Raw genomic sequence first — 14,002 nt, forward strand, 5'->3', positions numbered from 1 at the left:
GAGTTTTCCCAGAAGGGTGTCTGGCGTCTCCCTTAGGGATAGGGTGAGAAGCTCAGCCATCCGTGAGGAACTCGGATTAGAGCCGCTGCTCCTTTACTTAGAAAGGAGTCAGCTGAGGTGGTTCAGGCATCTGGTAAGGATGCCCACTGGGCGCCTTCCTTGGGAGGTGTTTCAGGCACGTCCAGTGGGGAGGAGACCTCGGGGAAGACCCAGGACTAGGTGGAGAGATTATATCTCAACACTGGCCTTGGAACGCCTCGGGATCCCCCCGTCAGAGCTGGTCAATGTGGCCCAGGAAAGGGAAGTCAGGGGCCCCCTGCTTGAGCTGCTCCCCCCGCGACCCGACCCCGGATAAGCGGATGACGATGAGGATGAGGATTAATAATTCAAGTAATTTTATTGAATACATATTGTTATTGATCGCTTGCTGCATGTTTTCAAGGTCCTTTATGAGATAGAAAACAATTAATTAAAATAAATATTACTGATAGATACATGGAATTCTCAGGTATGTCATCACTGTTGCACTGTGCAAACTCGGGGCAGAAAGAAGCAAGCAACATCTACTAGCCTGTACAGTATAGAATATTTTGTGACTGTTCAGTGTGCATCTCCAACGTGTGCATCTCAAATGTGGCAGGTCATAAAGTAATGTAAGCATAGCTAGCACCTTAGGAAGCAGCTTTCATCTTAAAGTCAAATAATTAGATAGACAAAGGCTCAAATATGCAAAGGATATGTTTGGGAATATGTTGAGGGTGTGTCTGCAAGCCTTCCAGGCTATAGACGGGGGATTAGTAGGCTAACCACAACTAATAAACAATACATTGAAACTGGGCTTTCTCATAGTCATTCTATAATGGTAGATGACTTTCTGCCTCGGATTGGCGTGCCCAGGCGCAATGTTTATAAACAAGAAACACATGTATAGTCAATTATGTTACCATTGTTTTCACTGGTTCTCTTCCTCCATTCTCAAAGCCTGAAACAGACAACACAAAATGCTTGCATTTTCTGAATCTTTTGCACTAGAAAGCTTATTTGATGATAACAAAGAAAACTGACCATGGGGTCTGGCTCTTCCACGCTCATGGCCTGATAGAATACAAAGGCAGAGTTACAACAGATATGTTTGGCGCATACTCAAGGGAATACAACATGCTGGTTTCGATACAGAAGGGAGTAGGGTGGACATGGGACTAATTTACGAAGAATGAAAGGCGGGGGGGGGGGGGGGCTTACTGAGGATGGGCAGAGCTGTTGTGGCAGCTCTTCATATGATGGGGGGGATCTTACTGGTAATGACAGAGTTGGGGGGGGGGGCAGTGTGCTGTGTATGTTGTGAGGGGGGTCTTACTTAGCCTGATATGACCATCCGCTTTCACTTCGTACGTGGTGGAACGAAATGAGAATTGAGCGGAGCCACTAGGCGGCGCTGCCTGGCTAGGTCTTACTGTTGATGGCAGTGATTCTACATGCAAAAGTCAGTATAGTGTGTTCATACTATTTTAATTATGTTACCGGTATTTATTTCTGGTTAATGGACCCATGTTGCAGCAGCCAGTTTTCCAGGAAATAGCAAGGTAAGCACAGGTGTTAGTACTAATAAAAGCCAATAATCTTGTTGTCACGATGTCTACTTTTTCATCTATCAAATGTAAACGCAACCATCATCTGTGTTTATGACCAGGAATTCTATGAAAGGCAAACGTATTACCTCCATCTCCTCTAACTTGCGCTTCCTCAGATGCATCACAGTCTGCCGAGGACCTTTTAGGAGATCCCTGGATTCTTTGGTCCAGTGTGCAAAAAGCTTGCCATGGCTAAATGAGGTAGTGGCGGGAGATAAGAGTGGAAAATGTTAAAAATAATCAGAAATGTAATGACTTGAAGCATGAATCCTGCTTCTAAAGGTTGAATCATGTGAGAATCTGTAAATGCCCTTATGTTAAATAAGTACTTGTCCAGTTGTAAGTTCTCCATCAGCATGATACACCACCACCTCCTAAGGGCTGGCATATCCACCTAAACATAAAATAGGTAGACTTATGACATTTTTAAATATGTAGTTATTATAAATTCCATCACACTAAATATAAATGATCCTTCCTTACTATGGTGTAGTCGAATGGAGCATCAAGTGCAACGTACAAGGTCAACTGCACAAAAAACAACAAACAAGGAAAGCATGAATGGGTGAACACACGAATGACAGCAAGACATGAAAACATTTAACTACGACTTACCATTATCATAAAGACTCCACAGTCATTCCCACTGGTTTGCAGAGGAAACCTCTAACAAAATAATACCACCATCCGCCTTGATTGCAATGGTGCCGATTGAAGTTTGCTATTACAAATAAATGCAGGCTGTAAAGCTTGATACAAATGAATATTACCCCATATCATACCTGAACATTAAGGTCATGAGGCCGACAATTGACATAGTCGGCCTCTAAATGTCCAAATGGGGCCTGGATACAGACATGGGTACAGTCTATTGTGCCTATAACATTGGGTATGCCTGATTATTTGTGTTTCGAGATGACCAGGGAAAGTGAAGAAAATATACCGCTGAGAGCAAGGTACCCTGACAGGGATACCGTTTCCTTCGCCAGACCTTCTGCATCAACAACAACTCAAGAATGTCCCACACGCAAAGCAACACAGAGCTATGCAGACAGAGTAAAAAATGGTCAATGCTTGGGTACAGTGAGTGTGCTTCATAAAGTGTAGTTCCAGAAGACTACATAGGTAAACTATATGCTGGGCCTACTGAACCTGTGCCTCTCTCTGTTCTCACCAGTGAATTACATCTGTCTCTGAAGACCCAGGGGCTGTTGGTCTCCATGCTCTGAGTATAATCTGAGCACCTTCATCACCAGGGTCGTTGAGGAATAGACATGATTGTTGGTTCTAATTGTTATTTAGATGCACTTTTGAAGACAGTGGAGGTGCTAAAACACGATTATTTTAATTCATCCTTCTTTGGAGCTTTAGTAAACACGTACATTCATGCATGGTCCCATTTTGAGAAAAAGGTTCGGACGTGACAAAATTGATGTGTTTGCAAAGTGATGCAAAAATTGATGTGTTTCAGGGATTCTGTTTCTGAGCGACAAATATGTCTCAGTAGTGGAACAGATATCTCACTCAGATTAGGATTAGGGATTTCACTCGATCGGCCCTAGTGGAATAGCCCCATGGTCTGCCACATGTCGCGCCATGGCTGTCACCCCATCAACACCCTCACTGAAGGCAAGCAGTTCATTCTCAAAGGCAGGATTACTATTATTTTTCATTATCCTTTATATATTCAAGGGAGGCCATTGATAGCAGACTCTCTTTTTCAATGACACCCTGATTACAACATGCAAATTAAAAAAAAATACAAATGTACAATAGATATAGGATAAATAACCAGAACAACATTTCAAGGCCTTGTCCATAAATAAAAGACAGTGTTGCTCCCTTCGGATTGTAAAGGGAGCGGCAGAACGACTGCTCAGAGTGTGAAGCAAGTGGTTGCTCTTTGTATAGGCAGCAGGCACACCAGGTTGGTCACACACACAGACCTTAGACACATTGCCTAATCATTTCTCCCCATAGAGGGCAGTATTTGCATACACACCATACCTCACGTCCTGATTATGATTTGTCACCAGACAGACAGCCCAGGAGGTGGGGCTGTTGTGAAAGATATGTTAATTCGGTGTCCTCCCCATTTTAACATTGCTGTCAGTGGAGCACGGACCCCTTTATTGAATCCATGCCTTTCACTCGATGATTAGAGAAGTGAACCATTCCTCTGGAGTCCGAGAATGATAATATATGAAAGGAATCTGGCAGGGATGGGGATTCAAACCATGTCTGAAAACTGTTTAGCAATTAATAAAACATTCCTCGACAACTTCTCTCCATAGGTTATACGAGTGACACCTGTGTTAATCCTACGATGTTACGAAGGGTCTACTGAACCTTGTACCCTCTCTGTTGCCCATTTGGAAAGTCAGTTTTTTTTGTTATATTGAGTCCGCATGATGTTTGATGATTTATTTTATGTTTCAATGGTCCCTGTTGTACTGTGCGAAAGTTATTTATGGTTTATTTCATGGTAACAAAAATAGTCTATATAATCTATAAAGTCTTACAATTATATTATCTGTATAATTTAATGTTCATGTTTAGCTTTACAGATCCCCCTCTTTATTCAAACAAAAAGCTTCTTTGGAGTTCAGGTTGGGGAACCTCTTATCTCATGCCAAAGTGGTGTCAATAAATAAAGAATAAATAATTATAATATTGTAAACTATAAACAGCTATAGAAACTGTTGCTTTAAAACAATGTGTTTACTTTTAAAGCATGCTTTTGACTTATTAGGCCTATTCTTATTTTGAGTGCCTCTACCTAGTTAAAAAAAAAATCACAATAAGGCTTTAATATGATGGTGCAAAATGTAATCCATTTGATCCATTATCGGTGTTTAGTACTTTATTTTTAACCCTAACCCATTGGCCTATATTTCTTTTATATTCCATTGGTAGGCCTGCTACGCGTTTTATTTTAAGACTTTAGGAACGTGTTTACACTTTCCTCGATCAATTCCAGCAAAGGCAATGACCATACGCATCTATACACGCGTGCATTTAAATTATATCTATTTATTAATTACCATATGCACGCATGCAGTACATATCTATTTACTAATTACCATATGCATAATCTATACACGCATTTAGTAAATATCTATTTACTCATTACCATATGCATCATCTATACACTCATGCAGTAAATATCAATTTACTAGGCAGCATTTGCATCACAGCAGTTGGGAAACGATGGCGCGATCACGCGCGATCGCCAGTCTCCTCCCTGGATACACCCCCAACGTCCGTTGTCTAGGAAACCTCGCGTGGTTCGCGATCTGATTGGCTGAGATCTCAAGTGACGTAGTAGCGTGCCATCACTTCATATGCTCGCACTGGACGCTCAACTGGGCTGATCTGCCAACCGCCAGCGCGTGAGGAGCCGCGACTGCTGTCCTGACTGTGGTATTAATAATATATAGTATTAAAGATATATTATTATTAACCCAGTCGCAGTGTTGCACGCATTTAAGAACTATTGCTGGTTGCAATACAAGGGACACTGGAATTTAGCCCCTAAATCTTTGGTCGACAGTCAATCCTTCTCGGTTCGCTAAATCTCTGACCCTTTGTGAGTAAGTAAATCCTCTAAATTCTCTTTAACCTGTAGTTTATTTGGGCTTGAGGTATTATATAAATGACCCAAGGCATATGTGCATTGAAGTTATATTGAGCTAAATTAACATTATTAAGACCAGGCGTATCTTCCGAATCAAAGCCACTGAAATTAATCCAGTTATATTGAGTCTGCCTATTGAATAGGCATTGACACTGCTGCATTGATCAGATAAATCAGAACAATGACATTATTCTTTTATCGGTTATTTTTGGACTTGGTGTTAATATCATTGGCCTATGTTAGAATTGATGTCATTAAAAAAAGTTAAAAAGTTAAAACAAGTTCGTTATATTAAGCTAGTTGTATATTGCTTATCATTAATATTACTTCAGCATATTTCGTTGTCCAAATCAAAATAAGTTCACACTATTTTTAGTTATTGCTGCCTTATTGTTCCTAACAATATATATTTTTTGTATTGCAGCGACATCATGCTGACCCGCCTGTTCCGTATGCATGGCATGTTCGTGGCCTCGCACCCCTGGGAGGTGATCGTCGGCACGGTTACCCTCACCATCTGCATGATGTCCATGAACATGTTCACAGGGAACGATCAGATCTGCGGCTGGAACTTTGACTGCCCAAAGACAGAGGAGGTGGGTCGAAGTAGTAAGATGTGTATTGAACTGGGGACATTAATTAAAAATATTGAATTAGTATTGATTGATTATTTTCCATCCTTCCAGCAAATTCTCAGCAGTGACATCATCATCCTCACCATCACGCGCTGCATCGCCATCATCTACATTTACTTCCAGTTCCAAAACCTACGACAGCTGGGCTCCAAATACATCCTGGGTATGCATGGAGGATAAGCTGTTTGCACTATAGCTTGACAGTATACTGTGAAATATGGAAGTTGAAAGCACAAAAGGCGAGAGACACACAGTGACACACAGTGACCTGTGTGACTTTTCTACCTAAGGTATCGCGGGCCTCTTCACCATATTCTCCAGCTTTGTGTTCAGCACCGTCGTGATACACTTCCTCGACAAGGAGCTCACAGGCCTCAAGTAAGAACCGTTTTGGAACCGCGTCGAACAAGACTGAGTATCTCGGGTGTAAACCTGAAGTCCTAATTGATTTGATTCTTCTTTTTCTATCCAGCGAAGCGTTGCCATTCTTCCTGCTCCTCATCGACCTCTCCAAAGCGTGTGCACTGGCAAAGTTTGCTCTGAGTTCCAACTCTCAGGTACTTTTCAAAGGATAACTTACTTCCAGTTGTAGGAAAAGGCAGTGCAGTTGCTGGGATACAAGACATCTAGAAAGATAATAGCCAGGATAATGTGACATAACATAAACATGAACGTACAAGGCATTATGGAGTGTAGCGCTGAGCCATCACATTATAATCCCAAAGTTATGGGATTGTTATGTGATGGTCGCATTCGGTCACATTTCAACTAGCTCGTAGCTCAAAATAACCCGGACATATCTCTCGTCATATATACTGATCGATAGGGATTATAAATTATGTTATTTATAAAATAACATCCTATAGTGCTAAATTCCAAAAATAAGAAAAATGCTGGCTAGCCAGTTCCTCTGTCTTTGTTAAAATAGATCTTACCATCGAAACTCCCAAAACCCCTCCCACTCACACCACCCAGCCAGCCCAGCTATGCTGGTCTGCGTCACACAGTTGCACAGCCAGTTAGAGTCGCCTCGACAGCCTTCTCAATGGGAGGGGTGAAATGGCACTTTAATTCAATCAGTTTCCCATTTTTCTGAATCCATTTCTAATAGTCACAAACGCACAACAATAGAAAGGTGTGTTAGAGGCCCATGAATCTCTGTATTATTAAATGTTCATTGGTGACCTATGCCCTAAGGATGAGGTGCGGGATAACATTGCGCGTGGCATGGCTGTCCTGGGCCCGGCCTTCACTCTGGATGCAGTGGTCGAGTGCCTGGTGATCGGGGTGGGCACCATGTCAGGTAACCACAGCAACCACTTATTTACCATCTGTTTTTTTTATCCTAATCCATATTTCCTAAACCTTCAATTTTGTAAGATATGAGGATAATATCCAACGTTATATTTTTGCAGGGGTTCGGCAGTTGGAAATCATGTGCTGCTTCGGGTGCATGTCTGTCCTGGCCAACTACTTTGTGTTCATGACCTTCTTCCCTGCGTGCGTTTCCCTGGTGCTGGAGGTAAGGCTTCCGTTCTGTGTGGTTGTCGTCCATGGATATCTCCTCATGTGTTCTATACTCTGTGTGTGTGCGTGTGTGTGTTGATCTGGATTGTTTTGGTTGTTAATCAGCTGTCCAGAGAGAACCAAGAGGGCCATCCAATCTGGCAGCTGAGCCACTTCAACAAGGTGATGGAGGAGGAGGACAACAAGCCCAACCCCGTCACCCAGAGAGTAAAGATGATCATGGTAAGCCCCATATGTTTCAATACGGGAAGGTGGTGGAGGAGATAGGCTGCTTCACAGTGTATTAATGCACTTTTAAAACGTCTCAGAATTTGCCTTTGCATATATTTATTACAATACACATCATGGTTCAGTTTACTTAGAGCCATACATTCTCATTCTACATACAAATTGGTGCGCTAAAGCTATGTTAGGGTAATTGTTTTGAGGTTGTATTTGTAGTTTGTGAACGCAAATGTAGTGTAGAAAAAAAGAAGAAGCAACTGAATGAATGGAATCCTGCATTTGTGTGAATTCTGATCCGTCCACGTCTCTGTCTAGTCTCTAGGACTGGTGATGGTGCACGCTCACAGCCGCTGGATCGCCGAGCCGTTGAATATCCACACCACCATGGATGTTGAGGTGGGCATGAGCTTTGGCCATGACTCCCCAAGAAGAATCCACCCTGAGACCCCCCTCTGGCAGTTCTACCTTGCACGGTCAGCCCCCAAATTATATTATATATGGATATGGATATAAATATATAGAATGGCAGTCAATGGCATTACTAGCATATAAAATACATGCACTATATATTGGGTTATGTAACAATTAGATTCAAAGGTCATCATCATATGTTTGGTGTGATCTGATAGTATAAATAAATTCATGAAATGATATTGAATTGTAATCATAGCCACAAAAAAGTTGGTCATAGCAAATAACAGAGTTCACTGAGAAATTCAATTCAACGGCATTCAACATTGGGAACATAAAAAAAATTTTCCCTCGAAATCCTTTTATTGGCTCTGAGTTCCAGGTTTCCTTTGCGGTGTCCGGTGCACTAAATCAAACCGTTGTGCCCTAACAGGATGATCACCATGGACGTGGAGCAGGTGATCTGCCTGGGACTGGCCCTCCTGCTGGCCGTCAAGTACATCTTCTTCGAGCAGGTGGAGATGGAGTCCACGCTGTCCCTGAAGAACCTCATGAGCATGTCTGCCCCGGCGGCTGCCAACCGCCACGCCGCAGAGTCCTGCCACCGGATGGAGCCTACCGTGCGCCCCACTGCTTCCCCCGCCCAGGACAATACACAGAAGTTAGCCCCGCTGCCGGTGATCAAGGAAGAGGAAGGTACTGGGAAACTGTAACTCTCATTCATAAAACTGTTCGGTATCACAATATCAACTCTTTTAAGCAACTTCTGATGCCTCCGTTAGAGGATACGTTAGATTATAATATACAATCCATCGTCATAGTGCTGGTAACATGTGCTTCAAAGACGCCGTGCTCTGCCCCTTTTCTCTCCAGACGAGATGATTCGACCCCTCCCTACCCCGAAGGTCCAGCCCCTCCCGGCCCCCCAGGTCCAGCACCAGACCCAGAGCATCTTCTTCCTGGGGGACGGCAAGGCCGGGGAGGGCTCTCAACCACAGACTCCCAACGCAGAAGCGAGTGCCCCTTCCTTTCCCAGCGAGCCCCGCCCTCTGGATGAGTGTTTGGCGATCCTCAAGAACCCTGAGGTAGGTACACACGGGTTCATGTTCAATGTGAGGCTGCAGATCAGGTCCCTGAGTCAGTATGAGTCACCTGTTTGAATAAATGTCAAATGGGAAAAGGGAAGGAGCTTTTGCGAATATAAATATCCTGTCAGCAGGATTTGGATAACGATATAATTAACTTTTCCCCTTCTCAGTTAATCAGGAATCTGGGGTGGCCATAGTGACAGAGTTGTAATGAGCTTAGTCTCTCCCATCCTTAAGCTAAACCAATTAGCCATGATACTAGTGGAATGCAGAACTGACCTATCCATACATATAATCCTATATAAAGCTACACCAATTTCCTCAGATCCTTTGTTTGTGTGTCCGGGTGTGCCCTGATTCCCTGTGATTGTGTCCCTACAGATGGGTGCCCCTTTCCTCAGCGACGCGGAGGTGGTGCATCTGGTCAACTCTAAACACATCCCCTCCTACAAGCTGGAGGCGCTGATGGAGCGGCCCGAGAGGGGCGTGGCCATCCGCAGGCAGATGATATCCGCTAAGCTCCCAGTGCCTGCTGCCCTGTCGTCCCTGCCCTACACAGACTACGACTACTCCAACGTACGCTCAAGCACAATAGTCCATGGATTGGCTCCTCCCTCTTTGTGTGTTCGCATTACGCTGCTTGTGTCTAGGAGAAGGGTGACCAGTCCACGTTTTATTGAGATGCAAGATCACAGAACTATCCCCTACGATGACATTTCATTTTGTATGTTTTGATTTTAGTGTTACCCTTCATTCTCCCACACACGCACAATATAACAGAATAATTCTAAAGCCCACAGTTTTGGCCTTGTCATCTCATCCTGTTCTGTGTTGACAGGTGATAGGCACCTGCTGTGAGAACGTGATTGGCTACATGCCCGTGCCAGTCGGTGTGGCCGGACCACTTCACCTGGACGGAAAGCAGTTCCAGGTCCCCATGGCAACGACCGAGGGCTGTCTGGTGGCGAGCACCAACCGTGGGTGCCGAGCTATCGCCGTGAGTGATAGTCGTCGCCTCCTCAGCCCATACGCTCCCAAGTCAATTCACTTGGGAGCAAAATGTCCCATATCGCACCAATCTCACAAAGGGCTGTTTTCCTCGTTTGCGGTTCACAGTTGGGCGGCGGTGCCAGCAGTCGTATCCTGGCCGACGGCATGACCCGTGGTCCCGTGGTCAGGCTGCCCTCGGCGTGCCAGGCCGCCCAGGTCAAAGCCTGGCTGGAGAGTGCAGAGGGGTTTCAAGCCACCAAAGAGGTGTTCGACAGTACCAGCAGGTGAGGGTGAACACCGCACAGCGGACTCAGGCGTTGAGGATTCTAACAGGACACGCTAGTGCCACCGTCACCTCAGACTATCTAACACCCTCCAGCGGGAAAACAAATATACCAATATATAATAGTGTTGTGTATAAAAAAACACAGTCATTGTGCACCTTGAAACTGGAGAGATCATTTAGGTTATGAAAAGGAACACATTATACTGCCTATGGCGTGTAATAGGTAACTGAAAGTGCTCATATCCATTCTTCTATTTGTATAGGTTTGCCCGTCTCCAGAAGCTGCAGATCTGTCTGGCCGGGCGGAACCTTTACATCCGATTTCAGTCGAGGACCGGGGACGCCATGGGCATGAACATGATCTCCAAGGTCAGTTTCAGTTTCTGTATTCATTTGGTGATGGGTTAAGAATGAAATAAATAAAGTTACATTTAGGTAACTGGTAGACAAGGTGCTCTAGGGAAGGTTTAAGAGCTATAATTGGACTGTAATTTAGTGATTTCCAGCTAGTTTCTGACAAATCAGGGCACCTCTTCCATTAAGGGTTATTTGGAATCCATCTAGCCTGTCAATCACAGGTGTGTAAAGGGCAACACTTCTTAATGCAGAGGGACGGGGGCCGGTAGAAGGGGGTGGGCGCAGAGATGGACGGCACTTTTTTGCTTTTATTTTCTAAATCTTGCTCTCTTCTCCTGTCTTCTGCTTCATCTCTCTACAACTTTGCAATCTTACATACAGCAGTTTTTGATTTGACTGTATTTATTTAGTGATCTGTTCTGAATAAAATATAGTAAATGACCTGCTCATCCTTTATGAATGCATGCCAGAAATTAAAAACATTGTGAACGAAATGAAACATAGTGTGCCTACATTTCTTTAACTGCTGTCTTGCGTGACCCTCCGTGTTCTGCAGGGAACCGAGCAGGCTCTGTCTCGTCTCCAGGAGGAGTTCCCTGAAGTGCAGGTTCTAGCGGTCAGTGGAAACTACTGCACCGACAAGAAGCCTGCCGCTATCAACTGGATCGAAGGCCGGGGCAAGTCCGCCGTCTGTGAGGCAACCATCCCTGCTAAAGTAGTCAGAGAGGTAAGAGCAGCCCTGAAGCATTGGCTAACCCACATGACACCAACAGCAAACATAGAACTAATCTATGACTGATTAATGACATTATGGCATTATTTATTTTCAGATTTTGAAGACCACGACTGCATCCCTAGTGGACGTGAACATCAACAAGAACCTGGTGGGCTCGGCCATGGCAGGCAGCATCGGGGGCTACAACGCACACGCCGCCAATCTGGTGGCTGCCATCTACATCGCCTGTGGACAGGTACACACCGCTCCTTACTCAGGGCTGTTCCAGTGCTGCAAATCGTTGTACAGATGGAATCATTATTCACCATGACTGTTGACTGAGGGAAATGTTGTAAGTCAACATTTAACAGACACTATTTGTTATATAATGTGAGGACGGGCTATAGTTTAAACATTGTACCCTATATTAGTGCATTACTGCATTAGTGCTCAGAAATCCTGTATGCATCGGCAGTTTCAGTCAATAAACACAAAAATATTTTTATAAATATTTATCATTCGAACCCTATCCTAAATAAGACGTGAAGTTGATGAAGAAATTAATAATATACCCTTTTACTAAAACCCCTAGGACCCAGCTCAGTCTGTGGGCAGTAGTAACTGCATCACCCTGATGGAGCCCTCAGGCCCCATGGGCGAGGACCTGTACATCAGCTGCACCATGCCCTCCATCGAACTGGGAACCGTGGGAGGCGGGACCAACCTGCCCCCTCAGCAGGCTTGCCTTAAGGTACACCACCACACATACACACTCTGTTCTTTAGGTACATTATCTGTGATCCATCCATGACTATCTCTCTATCAATCTCCTCACTTTCATTAACTTGTCTGCAATCCAAATTGCCCCTAGGGGACATTAAAGACTTACTGTACTCTTCTCTACTACTACCTTTCATGCCATCTAAATGACATCGATTTGTGCATTGGCTCTAGATGCTAGGCGTTCAGGGAGCGTGCCATGAGTGTCCAGGAGACAATGCCCGGCAGCTGGCCAGAGTGGTGTGTGCGACGGTGCTCGCAGGAGAGCTGTCACTCATGGCGGCGCTGTCGGCAGGCCACTTGGTGAAGAGCCACATGACACACAACAGGTAAGCAGAGGCACTTCTTCCAACTGTAGATGGTATCGGTTTGTTGGGGAGCGTTTCTAACGAGCGTGTTTCTTGTTTTGGCAGATCCAAGGTGAACTTGCAGCAGGCCCCCGGGACATGCACACAGAATGCCTCTTGAGAATGTGCCCAATATTGTCTTCGCTTGTCCAAGTTGGGTTCGCTCTGGATTGTTCTTTTTGCAAATGACGCAGATGTTTCTACACGAGACCATCAAGGAATGTGATCGCTGAACATATTTGAACCTTTTTAATATTTAAAAAGGATTTTATTGTTAAAAATGATTCACACAACTTTTTGAAATGATCGTGTCAACACTGCAATATTTGTTACAAAAAAGTGGATGTTCTGGAACAGTCCCTGACAGTGACCTGAGGAGCTGTCTGCACTTCTTTATGAGACATGACAACTCGAATGAATGGAAAGAAAGTACATTATTTTGTTGTTCTTCATATGGTTGGTTTTGCAAAAACACTGCTCTTCTTTGAGTTGAAAAGGAAGGGCTGATCTGAAGACACCATTGGCAGTTGTTCTTATGTGATATATGCTTGCATAAACTAACTGTTGAATGGTTTGGCTTTGTCAGTTGTGGATGATTGCTGCAGTAAGGTTTCGATGTACGAAGAGTCACTGGAGTTTTAATGCAACACATTTGACTGTGTTCATTTCATTATCACTAAGCTTTTTAAAAAATATATTTTGTAATAAACACAAGAACTTGACTACAATTCCTTCACTAAGATGTTTTCACAAATTGTTTGCTACAGTTTAAAGTAGTTACATAATTATTATGCCATTTACACTGGACACCAGGACTTTAATTGACAGGAAAATGTGTTTGTATTCTACATACATTTACGTTAAAGTTGACCACATGACCCTAAAGATTTACTTTGATGGGACAAACCCAGGGTGAAAAACAAGGCACGACCGCATCCTGACCACACAGGACCAGCCTTCTCTTGTTAAGGTATTATGCCAAACCATGGCCATTTTCAGATATCTTCTAAGGACCTGTGTTGGCTGGGATCACCCTGGCAGATAAAAGGTGTAATGTAACTGGTAGCTGCTCATGGATGATCTGGATTAGTGAAAGTTGGACTCAAATTAGATTACAGAGCAGCTTTGACTCTCTCCCCTTGACTTAGGTGTCCCTTCACTGTGCAGACCAGTGGACTCTGTCAGGCTTGTGACACACTTTCCATCGTCACAAACTCAGACGATGAGTCCTCCCTCACCAGAGGAGCTGCGAGCCAATCGATGGTGAGCTGAGTGCATCTCACCAGTGGCACTGCAATCTGATTGGCTGTCTCTCAGGAGAGCACTCGGAAGGTTCATGAATAATTAATTCTTTACCTGCTTTGACTTTGGGT

At 44.1% G+C, this 14,002-nt stretch overlaps 1 protein-coding gene across 2 annotated transcripts; it reads left to right on the plus strand.

Annotated features, from left to right (window-relative positions):
* The first annotated feature begins 4,990 nt into the window (after positions 1-4,990).
* On the plus strand, positions 4,991-13,357 carry hmgcra (3-hydroxy-3-methylglutaryl-CoA reductase a). Of its 2 annotated transcripts, none has more exons than XM_030359326.1 (20): positions 4,991-5,224; positions 5,693-5,864; positions 5,955-6,066; positions 6,194-6,281; positions 6,376-6,460; positions 7,101-7,206; positions 7,319-7,425; positions 7,536-7,652; positions 7,971-8,128; positions 8,500-8,762; positions 8,940-9,151; positions 9,536-9,730; positions 9,993-10,151; positions 10,271-10,428; positions 10,694-10,799; positions 11,344-11,514; positions 11,618-11,758; positions 12,095-12,253; positions 12,457-12,611; positions 12,696-13,357. In XM_030359326.1, exons 2-20 carry the CDS (start codon positions 5,700-5,702, stop codon positions 12,748-12,750), a joined length of 2,712 nt encoding a protein of 903 aa, XP_030215186.1. In that variant the 5' UTR covers positions 4,991-5,224; positions 5,693-5,699; the 3' UTR covers positions 12,751-13,357. The 2 variants fall into 2 exon arrangements, with proteins under 2 accessions (XP_030215186.1, XP_030215188.1); XM_030359328.1 differs by having other exon boundaries at positions 4,991-5,220.
* The last annotated feature ends 645 nt before the right edge of the window (positions 13,358-14,002 follow it).

This window comes from Gadus morhua, chromosome 6 (assembly GCF_902167405.1).
Source record: "Gadus morhua chromosome 6, gadMor3.0, whole genome shotgun sequence".
NCBI classification, from domain to species: Eukaryota; Metazoa; Chordata; class Actinopteri; order Gadiformes; family Gadidae; genus Gadus; species Gadus morhua.